This window comes from Hyla sarda, chromosome 6, assembly GCF_029499605.1.
Source record: "Hyla sarda isolate aHylSar1 chromosome 6, aHylSar1.hap1, whole genome shotgun sequence".
NCBI classification, from domain to species: domain Eukaryota; kingdom Metazoa; phylum Chordata; class Amphibia; order Anura; family Hylidae; genus Hyla; species Hyla sarda.
This window is the reverse complement of record NC_079194.1, coordinates 102106925-102133217: the sequence shown is the minus strand read 5'-3', so window position 1 is coordinate 102133217 and position 26293 is coordinate 102106925. Positions and strand designations below refer to the sequence as shown.

General features: G+C 40.5%; 1 protein-coding gene across 7 annotated transcripts in view; it reads left to right on the top strand.

Annotated features, from left to right (window-relative positions):
* The window catches only part of MAGI1 (membrane associated guanylate kinase, WW and PDZ domain containing 1), a 550433-nt gene that overhangs the window by 232740 nt on the left and 291400 nt on the right, over nucleotides 1–26293 (top strand). For 5 of the 7 annotated variants that reach the window (XM_056524555.1, XM_056524557.1, XM_056524553.1 and 2 more), the window contains exon 2: nucleotides 7154–7266. In XM_056524555.1, the coding sequence (XP_056380530.1) occupies nucleotides 7154–7266 (113 nt within the window). Of the gene's footprint in view, nucleotides 1–7149; nucleotides 7267–26293 lie in introns of all 7 variants that reach the window. The other 2 variants (XM_056524556.1, XM_056524558.1) reach the window with 1 other exon arrangement.

Here is a 26293-nt window from a genome sequence, read left to right as displayed (position 1 = left end):
GACCAGCAACAGGAAACAAGAAAGTTTTTCTTTTTTCTCCTCACCTTCAAAAAGTTTTGGAACATTTATTTTTTCATGTATAGAGCCAAAAACCCTATACTTGTATACTCCTGATCCCCCTTTGATCCCCTGAAGCTCTTGTTTGGTTCTATTCAGTTCCTTAATCTCCTTTCTCTTTCTGCTTCCATTATGGTGGGCTCAGTCAAAGACATGCTGTATCACTGGCTGCTTCCAGTGATTGGCTAATAAGGCAGGTCCTGCACCAAGTGCTTTCTGAAGCAGGAAAAAGATTGGGGGACCAAATGGTGGGGGAATGGGGGTAAGTAAGTTTTTTAGATACTTTTTTTTTTCTGTTTAACATGGCCGAACCAATGTATGAATTAAAATGAAAACAGCTGGAATACCCCTTTAGGTTGATAAAAATTTAATATGTTCTTCCTTATGGTAATTTAGATGAAGTAAATGGATTCCCTGCTGTTTTGTTGGAAATATGTGTCTCAAGGTGCACTGTAGACCTTGTATGCAATCTCTGACTATTTAGAGACTGTTATACCTTCACAATTCCATGTAAACCAATGACTCTCAGAGGTATATAGGGTCCTGGTCTTACCTCTCTTGCATGGCATTGAAGCTAATGCCATGACCAGTTGGGTTACCCAAAGACCTACTAGGACCAGTACTGCACTGCTATCATCCTTCTTTTGCCTATTCATTGCCAGTCCCTATGGCATGTATACCTTTTTAGTTCCCTTATAAATGTTGCTTATTCTTGTCTCTTATGAAACCAAAATAAGAAACTTCTTAGAATACAATCCTTAAAACCACACACAAACCTGAGATGAAGTGGTAGAAAATTGTTTACACATGCACAAAGCCCTATAAAACCTACAGTATGTCAGGTGATGATTTACACTTTTAAATTCCAGTAACTCCAGCACTTGAAGTAGCCTTTGAAGTGAAGTTGGCAACTCTCCTGGTGCTTGGGGCAAGAGAGTTGTCAGGTCTTCTGAAAACTGTCCACGTGTACTGTCTCATGGACAGAAAGTATCCTCTTTTTCCACATTCAAGGAGTGTTCTGTAGACTATCTGCATTCTACCACCAGCTCTTCAGTGATATACGTCCCTTAATGTTTGTCTTGAGTACTCTACTTGGACAGACGGCAGCATCCGTGCTGAGAATCACTGGTATATATCAGACAAATTAATTCCGAGCCAAGACTGCACACGTACTATGAGATTTATTGAGTGAAACTGACTCAAATGAGTGTCAGCTAATGTAGCCCTAAAAAATACCATTTATGATGTGAGTTATCATGCAAGGAAACAAAATAGGTTATTTCCCCAGAGGTAACTGTAAACAATAGGATTAGGGTTCTGCTTATAATGTAGATTGTTGTGTGGGGGTTTATTGCAGGATTACCGTCAATCCCGATTTGGAATGCAATGTGTTGTTGCTGCTTAGAAATAAATTACTACAATAAATATGCTCTTTGTGCTTTTTTCAAAGAACAGAGGGGATGAGGTGTGATAATGGGAATTGTGTATGATTGATTTATCGGGTATGCAGACTATTGGGTTGGGCTGAAGGAGTTTATGTGAATCCAGCTTCTCTAAAGAGTAATACTCTCTATACATATTTAGAGAGGAGACAATGCCTTATTTCTGTTCTTGGTGTCATGCATTATGGGGGCTTAGAGTTCCAGAATTTAGACCCCAACTGGTTAGATGGCTTGTCCCAAGAATAGGCCATGGATATTACAGTCCTCTTTAATGGAGTATTCCAATCTCACAAAGTTATCCCCTATCTATAAAATAGGGTATATCACGCTGATTGGTTAGGAATCCACCACGGGGACTCCCACCGATCAGGAGAGCAGAGGTAAAAATGTCCCCTGGAATGTACAGGGCTCCCCGCTAAAGGGGGGCCAATGCTCCATTTATTCTTCATGAGGCTTCCAAACATTGCTGAGCACTGAGCTCAGTGCTACTTGGAAGCCTCATATAGAATGAATGGAGCATTGGTCGTGCATGTGTGGTGCTTTCCATTTACTCCAGGGACTATTTTCTCCCTGTACTCGGGATCAGTAAGGGTCCCTGTTGTCGGACCCTAACTAGTCAGCTTGTCCTTCACTTTCCTGTACCCTTTTAATATTGGGTTTAAACCATACCAAACTTGAACAAACTGCCAAGACTATGATATCATCAGTATGGCATGTGACATGCTATTATGTCAAAATATGTGTCCTAATTTGTCCTACCACAATAGTTGGTGCCATCACAGTGCAGACATCTAGTGAAAAATGTCATAACAAGTTATATATTGGCCAAAAATAGTGCTATTTCTTATATACACAAAGCGGACAACTTACCCTAAAAAATTTCCTTAAACTACATGTCCACTTTAAATAGTGCCTCTTCTTTATCTTGGAAGATTTTTAGAGATATCTGCAAGATGTCAATGGTCCCACTAATTGGCAATTGGTTCCAACAACCACAGTCCCAACAAATGTTACAATGCCAGGTTAGTGCCATGTAATCCATAGGACTGTTTAGTTTGTATGGTTTTAAACAGTCAATGCAGTAACAAAGATAGATTGTTTTCAACATAGGGTGCCTCCTGTTGTTTCACCACTACAACTCCTAGTATGCCCTGACAGCCAATAGATGTAAGGGCATGCTGGGAGTCGGAATTGTGAAAAAGCTGTAGGTACATTGTTAGGAAAACAATCATGGCCTGTATAGATAAGCTAAGGGTGTATAGATGAGCTAAGGGCGGAAGACGGCCCCCAGCAGGCGCGATATCACTGATGCCTGCTGGGGGCCGACTTCCTCCCTTAGCTCATCTATACATCTGCCTGGTAAGAGAGCACACTACCAGGTAGACAAAAAGCCATTTCTAAGATAGTAAAAAATAAATTTAAAGGCAGGGTGAGGGTTAGGGATAGATGGGCAATAGGCAGGGACAGGAAAAAAAAAGCATGGGAGGCAGCTACTCTTTAAAGCTTCTTTTATACTTAGAAAAACAGCTTTATAATTTCTTTGGGAGTCAGGCCAACAGTCAGAGAGGCGGAGCCCTGGGTCTGCACTGCCTCTCTCCGGCTACGTAACACAGTTGACTGACACATGGGGTCCGCGGCTCTGCTGTGGTGCGCCAGCTGTCAAGCAACTGCATGACATAACTGGAGGGAGGAGGTGCAGTGCTGGAACAGAGCAGACCCAGGGCACTACCTCTCCGCATGTTAGCCCGGCTCACAAAGGTTTTATAAAGCAGTTTTTTGGTAAGTATAATACAGCATAACTTATTTTTAACTCTATGCCGAGAATATACTTGTGAAGACCAAGTGGAATGTGTGTGCAGCTTCACAAGCATATTCTTGGTTACTGTTCCGCTTTAAATTTCTCAGGTGACTATATTTGCAATGGTAGCTATAGCTTTAAAAGAACACAAAAAAAAATGTCTATTCTTCTCTCCCTAAACAACATTGGCTTGTTCCCGTGAGACATCAGTTTCACTCAATTACACCCAGCAGAACACATTTCCATAATTTGACACGAGTTGTACAATCTTAGGTCAGTTTCACAAACCGTTTCCATGAATGCCATTAAGGTCACAAATAATATTTCCCTAATGATATTACGTTGCTCTGCTATGTATGTAATCAAACCATTATCTGGTATATGGCTCCTCGCTTAGGATTCCGGCCTATTTCCAATGATCATGCATTACCCTCAGTCCTTCTGTGATATTTTCTGAACTTTAATGAGGTTGCAGATAAATTGTGGAAGAACAGATACATCTTTTTCCCCGTTAATGCAGCATTGTATAAGAGATGTAGACGAAGGCTGAATAAAGGTTACTGCAAGGAGAGGCAGGCTCTATTAATAAAAAAAGATCTTCAATCCACATAAAAGAAGAGTATTATTAAAGCTTTCTGAAGCATGGTGCACATTGGTTTCTGCAAAAGAAATTCTGCCTGAAATAGGTTGCCTCTGGATTCTTAGGGGGACTTAAAGGGGTTATCCACCATAAGGGGACTTTAGTATGTACCTGGCAGACAGTAATGGACATGCTTAGGAAGGATCTGCTTCTGTCTTCTGGCTAAATGGCTATGTTGTGAGATTACCATAACACTGTGGCTAGCTTTTTGTGAACTTGTATTTCCTGTTTGACTTTTCTTTTTTTGACTACAAATCCCACAATTAAATTTTCCTCCTTCCCACACATCAGCCACCCCACCCATTGAAACATAAATGACCTGCATCCATGAAAAGACCTGTGGGTTTTCAATCAGGGTGCCTACAGCTTTTGCCTTAGTTGCTGTTGATCTCTCTCCCACCAGGCGATCACTCCACCCATTGAAGCAGACAGGCTCCCTGTCATCAGCTGACAAGTGAGGTCAGGTCTCAGCCGCATTGCAAGCTGGGAAAAATCCGAGACAACAGACATTTTGTATGCTGGTAAAAATAAATATTGGAGTGAAAATCACAGAAGAATTGTGAGAAAACCCTCACACACGGGTACAGACGCTATATTATGAACTACACCAACTTTACAGCCCCTGTAGCATAGTCAAAAAAAAATTCCTGGAATACCCCTTTAACCCCTTAAGGACGCAGGACGTAAATGTACGTCCTGGTGAGGTGGTACTTAACGCACCAGGACGTACATTTACGTCCTAAGCATAACCGCGGGCATCGGAGCGATGCCCGTGTCATGCGCGGCTGATCCCGGCTGCTGATCGCAGCCAGGGACCAGCCGGCAATGGCCGACGCCCGCGATCTCGCGGGCGTCCGCCATTAACCCCTCAGGTGCCGGGATCAATACAGATCCCGGCATCTGCGGCAGTTCGCGATTAAAATGAACGATCGGATCGCCCGCAGCGCTGCTGCGGGGATCCGATCATTCATAACGCCGCACGGAGGTCCCCTCTCCTTCCTCCGTGCGGCTCCCGGCGTCTCCTGCTCTGGTCTGTGATCGAGCAGACCAGAGCAGGAGATGACCGATAATACTGATCTGTTCTATGTCCTATACATAGAACAGATCAGTATTAGCAATCATGGTATTGCTATGAATAGTCCCCTATGGGGACTATTCAAGTGTAAAAAAAAATGTAAAAAAATGTAAAAGTAAAAGTAAAAAAAAAGTGAAAAATCCCCTCCCCCAATAAAAAAGTAAAACGTCAGTTTTTTCCTATTTTACCCCCAAAAAGCGTAAAAAACATTTTTTATAGACATATTTGGTATCGCCGCGTGCGTAAATGTCCGAATTATTAAAATAAAATGTTAATGATCCCGTACGGTGAACGGCGTGAACGAAAAAAAATTTAAAAAGTACAAAATTCCTACTTTTTTAATACATTTTATTAAAAAAAAATTATAAAAAATGTATTAAAAGTTTTTTATATGCAAATGTGGTATCAAAAAAAAGTACAAATCACGGCGCAAAAAATGAGCCCCCATACCGCCGCTTATACGGAAAAATAAAAAAGTTATAGGTCATCAAAACAAAGGGATTATAAACGTACTAATTTGGTTAAAAAGTTTGTGATTTTTTTTAAGCGCAACAATAATATAAAAGTACGTAATAATGGGTATCATTTTAATCGTATTGACCCTCAGAATAAAGAACACATGTCATTTTTACCAGAAATTGTACGGCGTGAAAACGAAACCTTCCAAAATTAGCAAAATTGCGTTTTTCGTTTTAATTTCCCCACAAAAATAGTGTTTTTTGGTTGCGCCATACATTTTATGATATAATGAGTGATGTCATTACAAAGGACAACTGGCCGCGCAAAAAACAAGCCCTCATACTAGTCTGTGGATGAAAATATAAAAGAGTTATGATTTTTAGAAGGCGAGGAGGAAAAAATGAAAACGTAAAAATTAAATTGTCTGAGTCCTTAAGGCCAAAATGGGCTGAGTCCTTAAGGGGTTAAAGGGGTACTCCACTGGCCAGCATTTGGAGATAAATGTTCTGAACGCTGTTTTCGCACTGCGGGGTCGGCCACGCTCCTCGTGATTTCACGGCACGACCCCTCAATGCAAGTCTATGGGAGGGGGCGTGACTACTGTCACGCCCCCTCCCATAGACTTGCATTGATGGGGCGTGGCCATGACATCATGACGGAGCATGGTCGACCCCCGCAGTGCAAAAACATTTAGTTCCGAACGCTGGCCAGTGGAGTACCCCTTTAAAAGGAAACTCCGGTACATAACATCTTATCCCCTATCCACAGATTGATCGTTGTGCATCTGCTATGAGCAGACACCGTGTCCAAACAGGAAATTCGCTACTGCGAGCGGACGCATAGAGCTACCCGGCCGCAACAGGGAGCTCGCTCTTGAGACTGCCGTCGATGCATTTTACGCTACGTATGCGCTCTATGTGACCCTACCCTAATACAGATAACAGATGATCACTGACCACGTCAGTAGTGGAAAACATAGTTTATTTTCATAGGTATTGTAAAGAGGAGACAACCTATTAAAATCTAAAGTGTCTATTCCTGAAGATGAAAATAGGGTAGAAAGGTATTAATACAATGGAATATACTGTACTATAGCTGCCTTTTTATTTTGTTAAACAAATCATTGTTAAGTAGATAAACTAATATTCTCCAAATTGCATACACTAAAACAGTGTCATCAGCAGCTTCCTATTATAAATGTCTATACATAGCAGGCACATTACCTTACACTTATATTTTATGGTTTAATTTGCTGAACTTGCAGAATTGAAATGTGCAACTTTTATTCTCCACAGCAAGTTTATTTCTTTCTCAGTGAACTCTAATGTTCCCATTGCATTTAGGAGATTCTTTCAGACTGCTATATTGCAATTAAAGGGTCCATTTGCTCCAATTTTCCTCCTCTTAAGGTTTTTGGAGAGACTATTTAAATGAAGTATTATACTTGAACCACGGGATGTTGCATAGTCACGGCAGAAGGAATCTTATTGCAAATAAAGCAAACTATCCTACTGTCCTTTATTGAAATTCTAGCGGTCATTTTGGGTCCATGGCCTGTACTTTTTTTTTAAAGAATTTTTTTTTTCTTACATACAAACTCTAAATATATAAACATAAATATAAACATTTATATGTGCATTCTGTCAATAACTCCTCCATTATTTTTGTTTCTTTTTAGGTAGCCGACTGAACAAGGACCTGAGGCATTATCTAAACCAGAGGTTCCAGAAAGCATCCCCTGATCATGAACTGCAGCAAATAATACGAAATAATCTTTATCGCCATGCAGTGCCTTGTGAGTAAAAAAAGAATTTATATTCATACTGCTGCATGTTTTTGGATACACTATTGATATTCTCGTAGTTTTATGCACATGCGGTGCAGTCCTGAAACTTTACTGAACACTAAACTTGACAGGATTTAATGTATATTCCTAAGGAACCTAAGGGATTGGTATAGTTTTGTTCCTTGGGTCATTGTATGATTTCAAGAGTTCCGTACAGCATGTTTTAATAAAATAAGTTTTATTATCACTTCTGGATCACCCTACTGGCAGCGCCTATTATCCTCTGTGGAGGTTGGAGTGGTATAGTAATCTATGAACTATTGTTTGTCTTCGCTTCCTATATACCATATTTATTTAGCATTTGGAACTGTATGGACAGTGTAGTTATTAATAATTTTTGTGTGAATGGTGGAATGGGGGAGCATACAGTTGTGTAATACTTTAATGCCATTGTCATAGTATATGCACCTAAAATTGTCTAATTCTGTAATACTCCTAGGAAAACTGTCACTAAATGCCTACCATGCCTGGATCCGTCCAGCCATTCGCCCGTTATCTTCATTTTTCAATATATGCAAATCTAACTTGCACGAGTAAGGATACTGCCTTCATCTGGTACTGTGACGTCAGCGCCGCTGGTCCGCAGCACTGCCCGGCTTATGCATATTCATGCCCTGCCTCTGCATGTGACTCCTCCCCCTCCTCCCGCTCTGTATGTGACTCCACTGCGCATGTTCCGGCTTACTGCACCTTTATCTACTACACCCTAACTGCAGCTCCGCTCCACTGGAATGAAGCTGCCCTGCAGCCTCTTCCGGGTGTACATAGGAAGCCGGCACATGCGCAGTGGAGTCACATACAGAGCGGGGAGGAGAGGGAGATGCGGAGGGAGGGCATGAATATTCATAAGCCGGGCAGTGCTGTGGACCAGCGGCGCTGACATCACAGTGCCAGATGAAGGCAGTAACCCCGCCCATACCAGTTAGAAGATGATTTGCATATCTTGAAAAATGAAGATAACGGGTGAACGGCTGGACAGATCCGGGCATGGTAGGCATCATATTGATCAGCGTCTCCCGCACTACCAGCCAGCACCTCTGGTTAGTGCGGGGGTGTTTAGTGACAGTTTTCCTTTAAATTCCATGAACATGTGCACTTTGTGTGCAAGTTATGGTCCACCACCTTGTGTATGAAGATAAATTGTATATATTTGGTAACTTTGTATGGCAACAAAATAATAAATCTCTCTGCCCAACATATACAAATTGTTATTGTAGTGCTACCACAAATTGTACTGGCTTCAGCATGTTTTTTGTGATTCAACCCCAATAGGAATTTGTGTAGTCTTTTCATTTTCAATATGGTATTGTCTCAGTAGCTCCCTGGCTCCTCCTTCCTTCCTAAGATCATCTGCTGTCTCAGGAGGCTTTGCTGGATGGTGTCTCTGAGCTCACTACCCCCCTGAGTGATTTCACCACCTCTGAACAGACCCTATATTCTACATTACCACCCCTGTTATATACACATACATATCTTAACTGAGACTTTTATGAGGGTGTGTTTACAGCATGCTGCCTTGTGATATGATGACACCGAAAGAGCAGACAGGGAATGAATGAGCAGGTGCTGCAACCTCACTAATGGCTATGAGTGAATTGTAGTACTGAGCAACTTTTCAACCAGGAATTACAATTGTAAGACCCCCCAAACAGATTTTTGGTTATTGCTTACCAGTTCTGAGTTGCTTTATGCTTTTACAGCTTTTCTTTACCCATTGTCAGAATACCCTTTTAATATGCCTGTTAGAACTGTATGGTGGCATTCTTCTTTAACATTTTGCTGACAGATAGCTTGACTTAGACCTAAAAATGTGGACTGAATATAGCCTTTCAGTTAATAACTTTTGTGAAACTTTTACATTACTGGTGTGTTATATGGCAGATGGGTCTTTGGGGCCCTTTTAAGTACCAGATCTAAATGCAACTGCTATCTCTACCCCGCTGTAGCTATATCCCTGGCTAAACTTGTGGTCATTTGGTAAAGGTCTGAAACAATGATGGTTTCCGATCACGTTTTGAATCAATGCAGTTACTTATGCTGTTTAGTGCCATATATCATACACTTGTCCATTGAGAGTAGACTTAGTCGAGATATAAAATGATGGAAGTGTCACACATTGTTCTGCTCTAAACAAGGACAACAAAGGTTTGATTTACTGTCCTTTTATTTAAAAGCTTTATAAGTCTACAGAACTGTGTCATTGATATTCCATTAAACTGCCTGCCAAATGGAGGCTTATAGTGTATTCATCATGTGCTATGGCGGACGACCGGTCTTACATATGCACACAAATAAGGCAACTCTAGTTTTCTTCACTCACCATATTCTAAACAAATTTCAAATGGTGGAAGCCACTTTGAATTTATTGTGGAGATTTATGAAGAACCTTTCCGGAAAATAGAATGGAGAATTATTATAGAACTGGTTATTTAAGGCCTATCTGTGGAAGTGATGTACAATATAGAAAATTTATTGGCCTCATAGCAAGAGTCCATATTGATAGAATGTGAAAACTTATCTTGGTCTTGGTATAACCTGCTAAAGATGATTTGCAAGAAGATATTTGAAGAGATATGGAACATAATAATTCAGTCATCATTTTTAAGTACTCTGAACAAATGTTATCTCTTTCTTTATATTCTATTTGGATTTTGTAAATAAAAGAGGAGTCACAGGGGTCTTTAGAGAAAAGCTATTCCTGTTGTGTCCTCTGAAATAAACCTAAGGCATTGACAAGCCTTTCTTGGTTACCCTTTCCCATGGGTCTAGCCTGGATGTCCATACCTACCGCAGTCTTTGTAGCCATTTATGTAGAGTAGCCCAGGCTATACTTGACATGTGGGACTTTTTAGCCATAGTCATACCTACATACATTTATTTATTTGTCATGAACTTGAGTCAAACATCTGTATATGAGGTAGAGAATTTTGTGTCTGGATCTCTATCATACCTTTCTTTCCTTACAAGAGTACCCCATAGGGTACAACTAACTAATGACCTTATCTAGAGAGAGTCCTACCATTGTTATGTATTGGCATACCTCTATTATCTTATTCATATATTCCCTGCCTTATTACTTTTACTACTAGGAAACAATACCCAACATGCGTTCCTATGCCTTAGAGTTAAGTAAGGAATTTTTAGAATGCTAAATTCTAACCAATAGTTTTTTGACTTCTTTAGCAAGCTGACATGCCAATCTGGGATAGATACTAGCATGTATGGGGCGTTCTACGGTCAAGGTGAATGGGGTACATTTTTGGAGGATTACGATATAGTCTTTGCATATCCATACCAATAACTGTATAATTAGGTGCCATTTTTAGTCAATTTCACACATTAAATGATAGCTAAAAATCTCACATGTAATACATGATCCATGAACCGTGACCAACTGATGCTGATGGAATGTGATGTTGCAATGGGCGCCAGCGTAGAAACAGTCAGTTTTATAGTCTACAGATCAGCCTACTCCCCTTTTTTTTTTTTTTTAATATGCAGTGTGTATTTAATGTGTGTATAATGGGTGTTAATTTAGTAGTGTCACAACTTGTAGTGATCTACATATTCGAAGTCTGGCATAGCCTTACTTTATTCAATAGCCTTAAAGTGTTATCTACACTGAATAGAAGGTAAAGCTTATTTACAATGAATTATAATACCTTTTTTGACACTACCAAATTGTACTGGATGCACCTAAAAGAGTAATTTTCTATTTTTGCATGTATAGTGCAGTATAGGCTGTTATTATAGAATAATGTAAATATTCTTGTGTATGCCTTGTGCTTACCGGTTTTAGCAGATGCAGCATGTATGAGTTTTCAGCCATACTGATTTCAATTCCATTACTACCAGAGTACCCCTTTAATCCAGGGCAGAGGGTCCCAATAAAAGATTCATGTTTATTTGAACATATTTAAATCCATTCCAAAAGCAGAAACACAAGTTTAAGATTAAGCCCTTCTTTTATGACTAAGGGCTTCAGGTAAAGCTCAAAAGCTCAAATGTGTTAGATCTGTGTTTCTGCAAGCAGAATGGATTTGTCTCCAAATAAACTTGAATCTTTTATTGGGACCCTCTGCTGGATTCATCTATATTCTATGGTGCTATAATGGTGGTTGTCTCTGTGATACCACTCCAAAATAATGCCTCAGCAAGGACAAGGGTAAGTTACAACTTGAACCAACAAATCTCATTCCTGGGATCAAATATACCCTTATTATTACCCCACCCTAAAACATCAATTTTATTAACTAGTTTACTAAAAAGCATAACCCCAAAAAATGTTTAAAAACCCCAATGTCACCAGTCTAGCCATAATAGGTATACATGATTGTGACATGAGGGCATTCTTCCATAATCGTATAACACTGGGAGTATCACATCATATATACTGTAAATGGCTGCAGTCCTAACAACAAGTATAATAAAAATATAACCAGTGACACCAGTGGCTTATTAAAAACTCAGACCAATAGCCCCCTTACATGTTTCGCACCTCAGAGCTTCATCAGAGGTCTGAGCTAATGGTCTCTGTGATCTGTGATATTACAGTGTTTCCTAATCAGGGTGTCTTCAGCTGTTGCAAAACTACAACTCCCAACATGCCCGGACAGCCAAAGGCTGTCCAGGCATGCTGGGAGTTGTAGTTTTGCAAAAACCGGATGCACCCTGGTTGGGAAACAGTATATTTCACCATATTATGGAGAGAATGTAAAAAAAAAAAAGATTTCATAATTGAAAGTAGGCCAAAAGAAATCTCACTTTCTTAATAAGCCTTATGTTGTCTCCCAGACAGAAGATCTAAAAATTTCGAGACAAGTACAGGGTGCTAGACCATATTATTAGGCTGTATCAACCATAATGCAGCAGCAGCTAATGCACATCAGTGATTTTAGTGGGAATAGCATGAGGGTGGCAGATTGGTCGACGTTCTCGGCTTCCTAATTGCAAACATTAAAAATACATGCCGGACGGCAATAAAGCACCGATCGTATAAAGTGCACAGCCTGAAAAACTATAAAACAAATGAATCTTAAAGGAAAACGATATCCTATTTAAAGGGGAGACTTATTTTCCTTTTTATTGGGCAGTAAAGCATATGTGCAGAAACCTGTTGAATGTTTAACCAGCGCTGTATTGGGAAGATAAAGTATTAAATCCTGGATCCAATATCGTAGTCTTTTGGCAGTGTTCAGAGAGCGGTTTTATGGGGTATTACACATACTCATGTGATCCATCTGAAAAATATATAGGGGAAATTACATACGGCTCATATACTGATTAGTCAAATGAAGGAGGCAGCTCGTGCTTCCTGTCAATGGGTAATAGCCAATAAAGCCAGCAGAAAGAATGACTACAATCTAGGGACCGGCATGCATGTGCAGTTTACAGTCTGATCTGAGCAGCACTGGTTTGTATAGGGATCGTGCTGGAGAATCATCACATCCAGTTTATAATACTGAAGCCGATTGTCACGGTGTTGGCTTTTCCCGGTAGTACAGTGGTCCCTCAAGTTACTATATTATTTGGTTCCAGGATGACCATTGTAAGTTGAGACCATGACTCTATGGGAACCTCGTAATTAGTTCTGAAGCCCCAAAAATGTCATCCAAAAATAGGAAAAGGTGAGGATTAAAGAAAGATAAGTAGATAACTAATATACATAAAACAAGTCCTTACATATAAAAGTAAGAAAGAGCTTCTGGAAGCTTTAAATCACAGTCTACCTAAAAGTTAGTACAGAACATGTAGTATCTCCCTGTACTGTAGTCAGACAGCCAGTCAGTGCATCCACTTGTACTTGGTGTTCTGGGAACCCTATGGCTGGCCATACATCTACCCTGAAGAGTTGGCTGTGGGCCAGTAATATAAATGGCAGTGTGTGTGGTAAATGTATAAGCCAGGTCCACCATAGCGATGTGCAGTGGCTGGGGTAGGTACAAATATCCCTTCCCAGTGGGTCAGCAAAAGTCCAAATTATAAATTAAATTTGGACTTTTTTTCCTTAATGTTTTGGTCACAGTTTTGGATAATTAAGGTTAGAGCAATTATTTGTTTCATTGTGCTATTGGGTTCTGGGCAAGTAATGCTGGAGATGGTTATGGATAAGAATCGTCCAGAGTTTCTTTTATAGTTAAAAGGGTCAAACAAATCTTAATTTCATCACTGCTCCACCATTGTTCTGACACTGGGTCCCTGCTGATGTCCACAACAGTAGTGACCTGCCTTGGCTAGTGATTGGCTGAGCGGGTATTCCCAGTCATTTCTTAAGTGTTAAGACCAGGTACCAGGAAATCAGCAGGGACAGAGTTGCAGAGTTTGTCTGGGGTTTTAGTGTTTTTTAATTTTTATTTTTTCAACTAGTTTGCCCCCTTAGTAAAATAATAAAATAAAAACATTGCCAGACACAACCCCTTTAGGCTAGATCCACACATAGTATTTTTGCAAGTATTTTTAACCAAAACAGGGTCCAGAAAAAGGTGCTTCTTCTTCTGGACCATTATAGTTTTCCTCAGTTTTTTTGTTCCACTCCTAGTTTTGACAAAATATTCTTAAAATACTAATCATATGAATGCTGAACCGGCATTAATCGTATAACTGTAACAAAGCTGTGGTCAACCTGTGCCCCGTAACTGAAAAGAGATGGTGTCTGTGTTGGTGTTATTGAGGTGTTTTTTTGGCAGAAAGGGATATCCTTTTCCTCTTTTATTCCTCCTCCTTTTTTTATCATTCCTTTTCCATGCCGTTTTTTTCTTTTGTGCCTTTTATTTTTCCATTTCCACAGATTTTTCCTGTCCATCCATTTCTCTTTACATTCCCTGTTTGTTCTCCCCCACTATCACGTTGCCCCCTTAGGAGACCTCTGGCTCTAGGAGACATCATAAGTGCCATATTCGGCAGTCTCCCCCCTACTCTCTATGCTTTTTATAAATTCAAAGCTTAGTTGGTGACTGGTTCACATTGCTTTGATGTAACCTCCCCTATTTATAAAACATGGTTGTACTATTGTATTAAAGGAGTACTTCGGTGGAAAATAAATGTTTTCAAATTAACTGGTGCCATTAAGTTATACAGATTTGTGAATTACTTCCTTTTAAACATCTTAAGATTAATCTTCCAGTACCTACCATCTGCTGTATACTCCAGAGAAAGTTGTGTAGTTCTTTCCAGTCTGACCACAGTGCTCTTTGCTGCCACCTCTGTCCATATCAGGAAGTGTCCAGATCAGGAGAGATTTGCCATGGGGATTTGCTTCTACTCTGGACAGTTCCTGACACGGACAGAGGTGTCAGCAGAGAGCACTGTGGTCAGACTGGAAAGAACTACACAACTTCCTCTGGAGTATACAGCAGCTGATAAACACTGGAAGGATTAAGATTTTTAGCTAGAAGTAATTCACAAATCTGTATAACTTTCTGTCACCAGTTGATTTGGTTTTTCACCGGAGTACCCCTTTAATAAAGCACTTTTTCTTTTGTCTCAACCTCATTCCTCATAGTCTGTAAGCTTTCGTGAGCAGGGCCCACACTACTTTTGTTTGAATATTTAGTGTGTAATATTGTATTGTCTAATACCTCAGAATTATAAAGTGCTGTAGAATCCAATGGCACTATATAAATTCTATTTCATAAAATGTTGGCTATAAGCCTTTTTTATTAATAAAGCTAAATGTAATTAATAGCCGCTTTTCTTATGTAGTTAATAATTCATATCTGAATATAAAATTATGTTAATGTACAGTAATAGTAATATCAACACCCGCTCTCTTGGATTACGGGAGCTGTGGTTTCCATTCTTCTCCATTCTTTTACTTTGTAAGTTGTTTTATGATAGATATGTGCAATAGATACTAATTTGTTTACAGCTCCTAGGGAGGTGACCCCGTGTCATGGGCCTGACTTTAAATTTAGTCTTTCATCCAATTTTCCTCTCACGGGGAAGAAATTGACCTTGGCGTACTTAATTCTGTATAAAACATGATAAATAACGGATAGATTCCTTCAGAGTTTTATGCTTATTTGAGTTGCTGGCTATGTTAAGCATAGTATATCGCACAGTAGGAATTTAATGAAATACACCCTTCCTGATTTAGTTTCAGTGATCTATGACTGACCTCTGTGAGAGAAAAAAATTGCCCTATGGTTCTATAGTAACACATTTATAGTGATTTAAATAAGAGGAGACTCTATTGGCTTACTATAGTCAAATATAACCTACAAGTGTCATGGATCTGTCTAGATGGCTACTCAGTTTGTTGTGAAAAATACATAGCTTGTTCTTATCTCAGGAAGTTATCCTGTATCTACAGAAAAGTGGGTAACACTTTGGATTGGTGGGAGTCCAATCAGTGAGACCCTGGCTGATCCCAAGGAAAACACAGTCTCTGGAATGAAAAGAGTGCAGCCAGCTCTCCATTCATTCTCTATGGGGCTTCCGAGCATTCCCAAGCTCGTGCTTGACAATGTTCAAAAGCCCTATAATAAGTGGATTGCTGGTTACATAAATGCGTAGTGCACTCTCCCCACCTTTCAGCTTATTATCCCCTATCCTGTGAATAAAGTATAACTTCTTGAGAGGGGAATACACCTATAAGGGGAAAATGTCAGCTGCAATTCACATTTTAAATTGCTCACACTTTTGGATAACTGTTAGGATAAGGAAAAATATTATACTTTTCTTTTATCTGCCTATGCTTACGTAACAAAATGCTTTTATTCTCTGGTGCAAAGTGAGGGATACACCTACCTTCTTATTCCCCTCCCATGCCTGCTTAAAATGCTCTTAAAACAGACAACCACTGTGCCTCTTTTCTTACATAGGATGGTCATCATGACCCCACTGGTGGTTCAGACAGGGCAGTGTGTCTCTCTTGTCCCCTCAGTAGCTGGCAAGTATTTACATTTTGTGATATTGTGGTTCATGAGGAAGCTGCGTTGCCACTAGAGTAGAAAATATGGAGCAGTGCCGTAAGAGACGGCTCATACTCCTTGTACTCCACTATGGCCTGGAGCGGAGTTGGCTCAGTGTAAAGCACCTTTGAGAGCTCTTGAACACAGGGTTGAGCTTTCTAGGAAGGAAGTGGCTCCCAGTGTAAGAGACAATTCTTGGCGAGTGTGAGCAGGAGAAAGCTAAGTCTGGTGGAAACATTCAAATGCATTGACACGTGTAATGTTGGATGATAGTGAGGTAGGCTTGTGTTACCCTAGGCACTCAGACTCTATACACCCCATTATGATAATTCCACAAGCACCAGAAGTTTTTCATGCAGATCTGTCACCAATATGCAGCAAAAAACGTAGGAATTACATGCAGATTTTGTTGCAGATTCCCTTTTTTATCTAGCAGTCTCCAGGATATACCAGGAGTGTAGACATGTACATGACACTGACACTTTCCTTATCATCATTTTTCACGACTTTGCCCCATTACTTATTTTTTGACATTTTATAATGTTTACACATCCCCATCCATCCAGAACTCCTTACACATTCTACTCCATATCTATCATCCCAAGTCTCTCCTGAGACTCTGCCTAGGGACCTGTCTCCAAATGTGAAGCTTTGACCTACCAGACAATTGATTAATATTGCTCAGCATTCAAATGTCAAGAGAAAAAGCCGATCGGATACAGAAATATTTGACTGCCGCTGTAATCCTGTATATAAAGCATTAGTCTGAATTAGGTTATTCAGTTCCAGTGATCAAGCATCTTTCCCATATAATTTCATTACACTTAAGGAGTCTTTCTCCCTAGAATCAAAAATATCAGTAGAAAATATGTATCAGGAATCTGAGTCGTCTTCTTTTGGTGCGTTGGATGAGAATCAATATTACCTCCGATACAGACCCTTGTGGGGCAAGTTAGCATTAAAGGGAAAGGTCACCCACTTGAAACGCCCCTTTATTAGCCACAGCATATTCTTGTACAATACATACAAATCTGATGCAGACCCATCAAGGTCAATAGAAATTTCTGCCACAGGTTTTATATATATATATATATATATATATATATATATATATATATATGTGTGTGTGTGTGTATATATATATATATATATATATATATATATATGTGTGTATATATATATATATATATATATATATATATGTATATATATATATATATATATATATATATATATATATATATATATATATATGAACATACCATATAAAGAGTAGCTCCAGCTTATGTTTGGCCCATTCATGTATTTTAATAACCACCATGTACTCCTACATTTTTTTTTTTTTTTAAGATTGGGGATGGGGGTTTAAAGGGGTATTCCAGCTTAATACATGTTATGCTGTATCCAAAGGATAGGGGATAAGATGTATGATCACAGGGGTCCCGCCGCTGGGGACCCCCGCAATCTCGGTGCAGTCCCCGGCATTCTGTGCCAGACGCTGCCTCCGAGACAGGTACGTGACATCATGGCAACACCCACTAGTGATGCCACGATCCTCCATTCATGTCCTTGGGAGGGGGTGTGATGGCCATCACGCCCCCTCCCATAGACATGAATGGAGGGATGTGGCGTGATGTCACTAGGGGGCGTGGCCGTGATGTCACATCCCCATCTCGGAGGCAGTGCCTGGCACAGAATATCGGGGGCTGCACAGAGATCGCAGGGGTCCCCAACCAGGGTGCCTCCAGATGTTGCAAAACTACAACTCTCAGCATGCCTGGACAGCCTTTGGTAGCTTTGGCTGTCCAGGCATGCTGGGAGTTGTAGTTTTGCAACACCTGGAGGCACCCTGGTTGGTAAACACTGCCCTATCCTTTGGATAGGGGATAAGATGTATAAATTTGGAATACCCCTTTAAGCCTCAGCCTAAAGGACTTTTTACATGGGCCGAGTATCAGATAAATAAGAATTTATAGCAAGACTTTCTCCTAATAATCAACCTATTAAAATGGGCCACTGGCTGATCGCATCCTTTGTGTGGCCAATGAAAGCATTATTATCGGCTACACATCACCCTGTGTACACAGGGGATGTGTGGCTGATGGGATGAATTTAAAAGGCCACACAAACGATCCAGCAAATGTGCGATTGGTTGAGCCTTGTTCAGGCTCAGCAAATGATTGCCGATTACTAAGTTTGGTGCTTGTTAATTTCAGCCCATTGTCCTGTCTAAAAGGACCCAAAGATTTTCACACCTAAATAAATCTGTTCTTTCAAATAGGCCACAGGTCGTCTTTAATGGGTGGGCATGGACACCTGAGACTGGCCCACCAAATTATAAGAGAATTATCAAGAAGTAGACTCTGACCCATAATCTGATTATGGGACCTAAAGCTCCAGCAGTAGCTGGCCCCATTTAGAGCAGACTTCTAAGCGTTTACCTCTAGGGTCTATATCTTATGGGACAATTTACAAAAGACTGTTCTTAGCTCCTGTGTGCGCAATGATAACAAAGGTTACAACGCAATAATATGTTGCCATGTTCTGTATAGATAGGGGATGGTCCTCAATATAATTTCTTCTGGTGGGGCCACATTATCGTTATGGAGCATAATACCTCATTAACAAGAAGAGGATCATATTGGATTCATGGAAAGCTTCTCTCTCGTAATTCGTATGGAATAATGTTTTGGGAAATCGATTAGACAATACAATATTCAATTAAATGGAATTATTACAACCACTCTGTATTGTAACATTCATAAATCTATATATTTTTTCATATTATTTCTAAGGTCTTCTTAATTGTGCACACATTTTGTAGTGTCAGTTTGTTTCTAGAAGATTCCATGGACCCTTCTGAAATATACACATTTTTTGCCCAGTATTCCGGTTATAAACCTGATGTAACATAGTTAATAGTCAGGTCCTTGAAACACACGGACACGCACCTATTTGGGGATTATCTGAACGTCTTTTTAAAAATGTGTAATGTTTGGCTTTACGCATGGGTGATCTGTTAGTGTGACAATCCGGCATAATTGGAGTAATACTGCTGACATTTAAATGACCTTCTGCCTTTTACAGTGGTTGTTTTAGCTCCAGGGACCCACAAGTCAGAATGTTCAGGGTATTTGCATTAGGTAGAGGGAAAGATAATTGGTATCTGGCACCAGCATCTCTGTCATAAATTATAGAGGCCAAATCAGATGTCAGGTAATCCCAGTCCTCATGCAGCCGTCATCCCTTCTCCAGAAAAATACACGCTTCCCTCTTACTTTTGAGTTTTATTTTTAATTAAGCCTCATCTATGTAATTGGATATTTTTAGATTTATTAAATTTTTTAGTATAATATTATCATTGCCACTAGAAATATTTTTAATTTAAAAAATACTCCACCTAATACATTTATATTTAATGTACATTTGGTGTGTTCATTTTATTAGGTCATTAACTTGTCTGAAAGTTAAAAATAAATAATCAGACATATGGGAAGAGGGGAGATTGACTTAAGTGGTCACTTCATATCAAACAACTGTCCTCCATTTAATAGTCATGTGATTCTTATCCCAGGAAATAGCTCTAGTATTGGCCACTAGGTGTCTCTCTTCCCTACAATCTGCTGTCTGCTGCCAGTTGTTGGAGGAAGTCCGTCTCACAGTAGGACAGGACACAGGAAGTGGAAGCAGGGCCTTCTCCAGGGGATCTTAGCTGCATTGTCCCTGCAAAGCAAATCAAGAATTCCTTCCCATCTCAGCAGCAGTTGTTTCAGTTCTTAGTGTAAACCTCTTCCATTCTGTGCTATTCTTTTCTTTCTGTTCACATAGCAAAGCCAGTGCATCAGTTAACCTTCTTCCTCCACATGCCATCTATAGTAGTGTGTAAATCCTTAGCACAGCACATTGCCAGACTGGAACTACTGTAGAGTTAGTACTGACTCTTGCATCTATTGGCCATGAGTTTACATGTAACCAAATCAACCAATCAGCTGTACATGAAATTCAATGCAAGACAGAATATACATTTTGCATGGACATATAATGCTTGTGTGACCACATCCTTAGAGGGTCATAAAATTATATGGTGATCTAAGCTAAGTTCATTGGAACTGTGAAAGTGGGGCCATAATATGCATGTTAAAATGAGACAATATTATGATCATGAAAGTATTGCCAGCACAGCTGAGCCCTTGCTATGGTGGTTTACAGTCCAATGACTTGTTCACTATTGAACCACCGTTGTTTCACTTGTTGTACCTGGAAGACAAGTTATGTTCATGTAATACATCTCAGCACTTGGGTTATTCTAACCATTACAATATTAATATAAATGCATCCAATCAGACTATAGGTAATTGCCATTATAAGAAATAGGGAACTTAATATAGCATTGTCTGTGCAAGGAATGGATGGGAAGCTTCTTAGTGAACCTACTGCTGTATCCTTGGCTCTTACCTCGATAAGGATATTAATATTCTTGGCAGCAACAGATACATCCCCATTATTTACACAGCACCTCTGGCAGATATATTGTTGTGGTGGAAATTAAATATTAATATCTCCAAACAAGAATGTATCAGTCTAAGCTCAGAAGTAAGTATCATGGAGTATACTCCTGCCTGTTTAATCCGCAGCATAATGAAAAAAGGCCACTTAATGAGCCCTCCGGGCTCTGGTGTTTTGGAGATCACACATCCAGAAAAGAAATAAAGAATCTCCACTTGCATAGACATATTATGTGGTAACTGCATTACCATAAGCAACTTCAAAGCCTCAGAGGATGTAGTTGGTAATGTTATTTACTGAGAGTGATTGACAGACGTGTTCTATAGAATAGTAATGAAGATTCATCAGGGTCTACTCCTCATTATTATTATTAATATATATTTTTTTACTTTTAATGTGTAGTGTTTGGACACTTAAAGGGGTCCTCTGGGAGTACATAAATAGAGACACTCTGAGCACTAGATGTGTTCTATTTTCCTAATATAGTCTCTGATACAGTTTCATATCTGCTGATCTAAGGAAGAGATTACTAGTTTGCTTCCAAAATGGATTATAGTAGAGGTAAAGCAGTGGTATTAGGGCTCCATAATCCGATTCCTTACCTTGTTCCCACTATAGCCTGAATATTCATCATGACACCTGCAGTAGTACTACTGAACGCTCAGTATACTGTAATTATTTTAGCACCTTTTATTTTGGCACTATAATATAGGCAGTGTATTGCTCTGTTGTACTATTTTGCACTGCATGGTGGCATTTGTTGTTGTAAAAACATAAAGCTAGCATTGTTGTCTATTTCAAATTGGCAAAAGCTCCTTTCATTCTTGCCTAATGGCTTCCATAGGTTGTGAAACCTTCCTGATTTACTTACACCTTATTCTTAAACTGACTTGCATTTATCTTGTACGAGGCACGAGGCTTAAAGGGGTACTCTGCCAAAAAAACATATTTTCCCCCTATCCAAAGAATATGGGATAAGATGTCTAATCGCGAACTCCGCTCCGTGCCTGTTGACTAGCGACTGCAGCCATCACACCCCCCATTCATGTCTATGGGAGGAGGCTTCACGGCTACGCCCCCACCAATAGACATGAATGGAGGGGGCATGGCGTGACGTCATGAAAATGAAAGCTCCAAGCTTGCATGTTCTGGATGCCGCCGTTGCCGACCCGGAGATCGCTGGGGTCCCCAGCGGTGGGACCCTTGTGATCAGACATCTTATCCCCTATCCTTTGAATAGTGCATAAGATGTTTTCCGGCAGAGTACCCCTGTAACTCCACTCCGCATGTGTGGTGTCTTAATATCAGAACATGGGCCAATTTGTAACAACCTACAGTCAAGGCTGTAAATGTTGGCACCTCTGAAATTTTTGTAGAAAATGAAGTATTTCTCACAGAAAAGGATTGCAGTAACACATGTTTTGTTATACACATGTTTATTCCCTTTGGGTGTATTGGAACTAAACCAAAAAAGGGAGGGGAAAAAGCAATTTGGACATAATGTCACATCAAACTCCAAAACTGGGCTGGACAAAATTATTGGCACCCTTAACTTAATATTTGTTACATTATGCAATCCGGCCGCACACGCCGTCCGTGAGCGCATAGTCCCGTTACCTGCTGTTGCTGGCAGGGCTGGGACTCGCATGCAAGCCCCAATCCGTCGCTCACCTGGTGCTTCTCCTGCCCCATTTTGGCTTACTCAAGTTTATTTTGGCAAAATGTAGTCTTGCTTTTTTATGTATAACCTACAAATGGTCTCCACCTTGTATATCCCCAATAAATCCTCAAAAAGAGTTTAAATACACAAATGGTATAAAAAAATATATTTATTAAATAATGAAAAACATGATGATGACAACAAATGAGCCCCCCCCATAAAAAAACATATAACAGTCAGACAAGATTAAAAAAAATAACACAGTGGGGGAACACGGAGTAGAAAATAAATACATATATCAGTGCAAATAGAATTAAATGTATATGGCAAGGCTGGTAGCAATAGATTTAAATAATAATATACTATATAGCTAGCACCCATACAGACGTATTAGTAATAATGTATCATATGCATATCCAATCACTATATAAAAGGTGCACAGCAAATATCAATCATTTCATAAACTATGTTTAGCAAAACACTGCCCAATTGCACAATAAAGTAACACAAATGCACTAGTGCTGCATCATAGCAGCGTAATGCTGACCAGTGATACGTAGCGTAGCCTACTCCAGTGTTCCCCCACCTCACACTCCAACGTGTTTTGCCCCGCTTTGTCTGGGAGTGATGAGGAGGGGGGACACCTGGAGCTATTTATGGGGGAGGCATCATAACACTCACCAATGTTGAAGAATGACCGGAAGAAGTTCCATGCTGGAACGAAACAGACGTTGCCTCCAGTAAGCCGCGTCTCTACATACCACTCCCCACCTGTCTGCACCCCCTTGTTTCTACGAGATGTTTTAAAGATTCAAGAACAAAGAAGTCTTTTTGATACAGCATCTTGGTGAGTGATACATCCTTTCTTTTCTCAAGCCATATATGCTACAGACTGAATTCTATATAGGACGTTGAGAACCACAGGCCATAAGCAAGCAGACATTAACCCTGTATCGACCAGCTCTCCTTGAGCACAGAACACGCACTAATATATTGACCAGCCAAGTCGTGTCTGGCGTGTTTCTCTATATGCACAATTGTTTAGTATTATGTTTTTCTCTCATACATAGAGTAATATTTGTAACATTAGAGCTGTATTATTATCTCAAGGTGCGGTCATACAAGGACATGTAGTGTTTGTTCTGTATATATTTTGAAATGAAGAATGTTATATTTAGTGATCTTACCAAAATACATGCTAATAATTGGGGACTTTGACTTATCGGGCCCTCCTCTTTTCTGTGGATCTCCTCCCCAATTGTAATTTAAAAATTAAAAATTCAGTTTAAACATTTGGATGGGTCATGTTTAGTACATTGCTTTCCATAGTTAGCTTAATCTTAGTATCTGAAGGCAGAACATTTAAAGCAGTTATTACCCTATTACCCAAGGTTCAGCTGCCTAGGATTTATTATGTCTAATGAGTAACCTGTAAAGAGCCACACACAAAAACACACACTCATCTCTTCTGACCTTTGAGCCCTATCTCTGTAGCATGCAATGGGTCAAGTTCACACTAAGGTCAGAATTTATGACTTGTAAAAGGCAACTGATATGCCAGCTGGTCATCAATACACGACTATTCTTTCCATGCACAGGAGAACAGTAAGTAAAAGACCTTAAAATGTACTTTACTTAGAGAGTTCATACTTAAATTGGTTATCTAGGAAAAGAAACCCACAGCTAATTTCTTCTCAAAACTGCACCACACCTTACCTCAGGTTGTGTGTGGTATTACAACTTTGCTTTATTCATTTCAGTTGAACTGAGCTGCAGTACCATACACCACCTACAGACAGAGGTGGTGCTGTTTTTGGAAGAAGCTCAGCTCTGCTTTTTGAATTCACCAGTCACTAAGACACCTTAGGCAAAGTGGTCACCCTTTGCGGAGTAGTCTAAGCCAGCCTTTTGTAAACTGTGTGGCTCCAGCTGTTGCGAAACTACAACTCTCAGCTAATGGCTGTCTGGGCATGCTGGGAGTTGTAGTTTTGCAACAGCTGAATTGAATGCATACAGTTTGCATTGCTCTAAGCCCTACAAAGGTGCCCTATGCCTTGAATAGACAACATCTGACCCTGGCCATTTAAAGTTTACCTGTCATTAGCACAAATGTTTTATATTATGTAGAACTTAAAATTCTATGTATATTTATAATATTCCTTGGTTAAAAAGGGTGTATATTTTTGTACATGCAGCTATTGTGTGTCTCTGTGAGGAGACCAAATACAGGAAGTGTGGAGTGTGGGCAAGCAGGGCTCTCTACACTAAGGCTAAGCAGTTCTCTCTACACTGAGGACAAGCAGGACTCTTTACACTGAGGACAAGCAGGGCTCTTTACACTGAGGACAAGCAGGGCTCTTTACACTGAGGACAAGCAGGGCTCTGTGCAGTGAGGACAAGCAGGGAACTGTACACTGAGGACAAGCAGGGCTCTGTACACTGAGGACAAACAGGGCTCTGTGCACTGAGGACAAGCAGGGCTCTGTTCACTGAGGACAAGCAGGGCTCTGTTCACTGAGGACAAGCAGGGCCCTGTACACTGAGGACAAACAGGGCTCAGTACACTGAGGACAATCAGGGCTCTGTACACTGGGGACAAGCAGGGCTCTGTACACTGTGGACAAGCAGGGCTCTGTACACTGGGGACAAGCAGGGCTCTCTGTACACTGAGGACAAGGGGGGCTCTGTGCACTGGGGACAAGCATGGCTCTGTACACTGGGGACAAGCATGGCTCTGTACACTGGGGACAAGCATGGCTCTGTACACTGGGGACAAGCAGGGCTCTTTACAGAGAGGATAAGCAGGGCCCTGTACTCTGAGGACAAGCAGGGCTCTGTACACTGGGGACAAGCAGGGCTCTGTACACTGGGGACAAGCAGGGCTCTGTACACTGGGGACAAGCAGGGCTCTGTACACTGAGAACAAGAAGGGCTCTGTACACTGAGGACAAGCAGGGCTCTGTACACTGAGGACAAGCAGGGCTCTGTACACTGAGGACAAGCAGGGCTCTGTACACTGAGGACAAGGGGGGGCTCTGTACACTGAGGACAAGTAGGGCTCTCTACACTGAGGCCAAGCAGGGCTCTGTACACTGAGGACAAGCAAGGCTCTGTACACTGAATACAAGCAAGGCTCTGTACACTGAGGGCAAGTAGGGTTCTGTACACTGAAGACAAGCAGGGCTCTGTGCACTGAGGGCAAGTAGGGTTCTGTACACTGAAGACAAGCAGGGCTCTGTGCACTGAAGACAAGCAGGGCTCTTTACACTGAGGACAAGCAGGGCTCTGTACACTCAGGACAAGCAGGGCTCTGTACACTGAGGACAAGCAGGGCAATGTGCAGTGAGCCTCTGTGACACATCCATGACTCACTCATCAAGAGAGAGAGCCATACTTATCCTGCCCTCACTTCCTGTATTGAGATTACTGAGATTACTATAACACTGTTGCTAGCTTTTTGTGAACTGGTATTTCCTGTTTGACTTTTCTTTTTTTTTTACTACAAATCCCACAATTAAATTTTCCTCCCTCCCACACATCAGCCACCCCACCCATTGCAACATAAATGAGCAGCATCCATTCAAAAGACCTGTGGTTTTCAATCAGGGTGTCTACAGCTGTTGCATTAGTTGCAGTTGATCGCTCTCCCACCAAGCGATCCCTCCACCCATTGAAGCAGACAGGCTCCCTGTCATCAGCTGACTAGTGAGTCAGGTCTCGACCGCATTGCAACCTGGGAAAAATCTGAGACAACAGTTATTTTGTATGCTGGTAAAAATAAATATTGGAGTGAAAATCATATAAGAATTGTGAGAAAACACACACAGGTACAGACACTATATTATGAACTGTAGCATAGTCAAATAAAAAAAAATCCTGGAATACCCCTTTAAGTAAT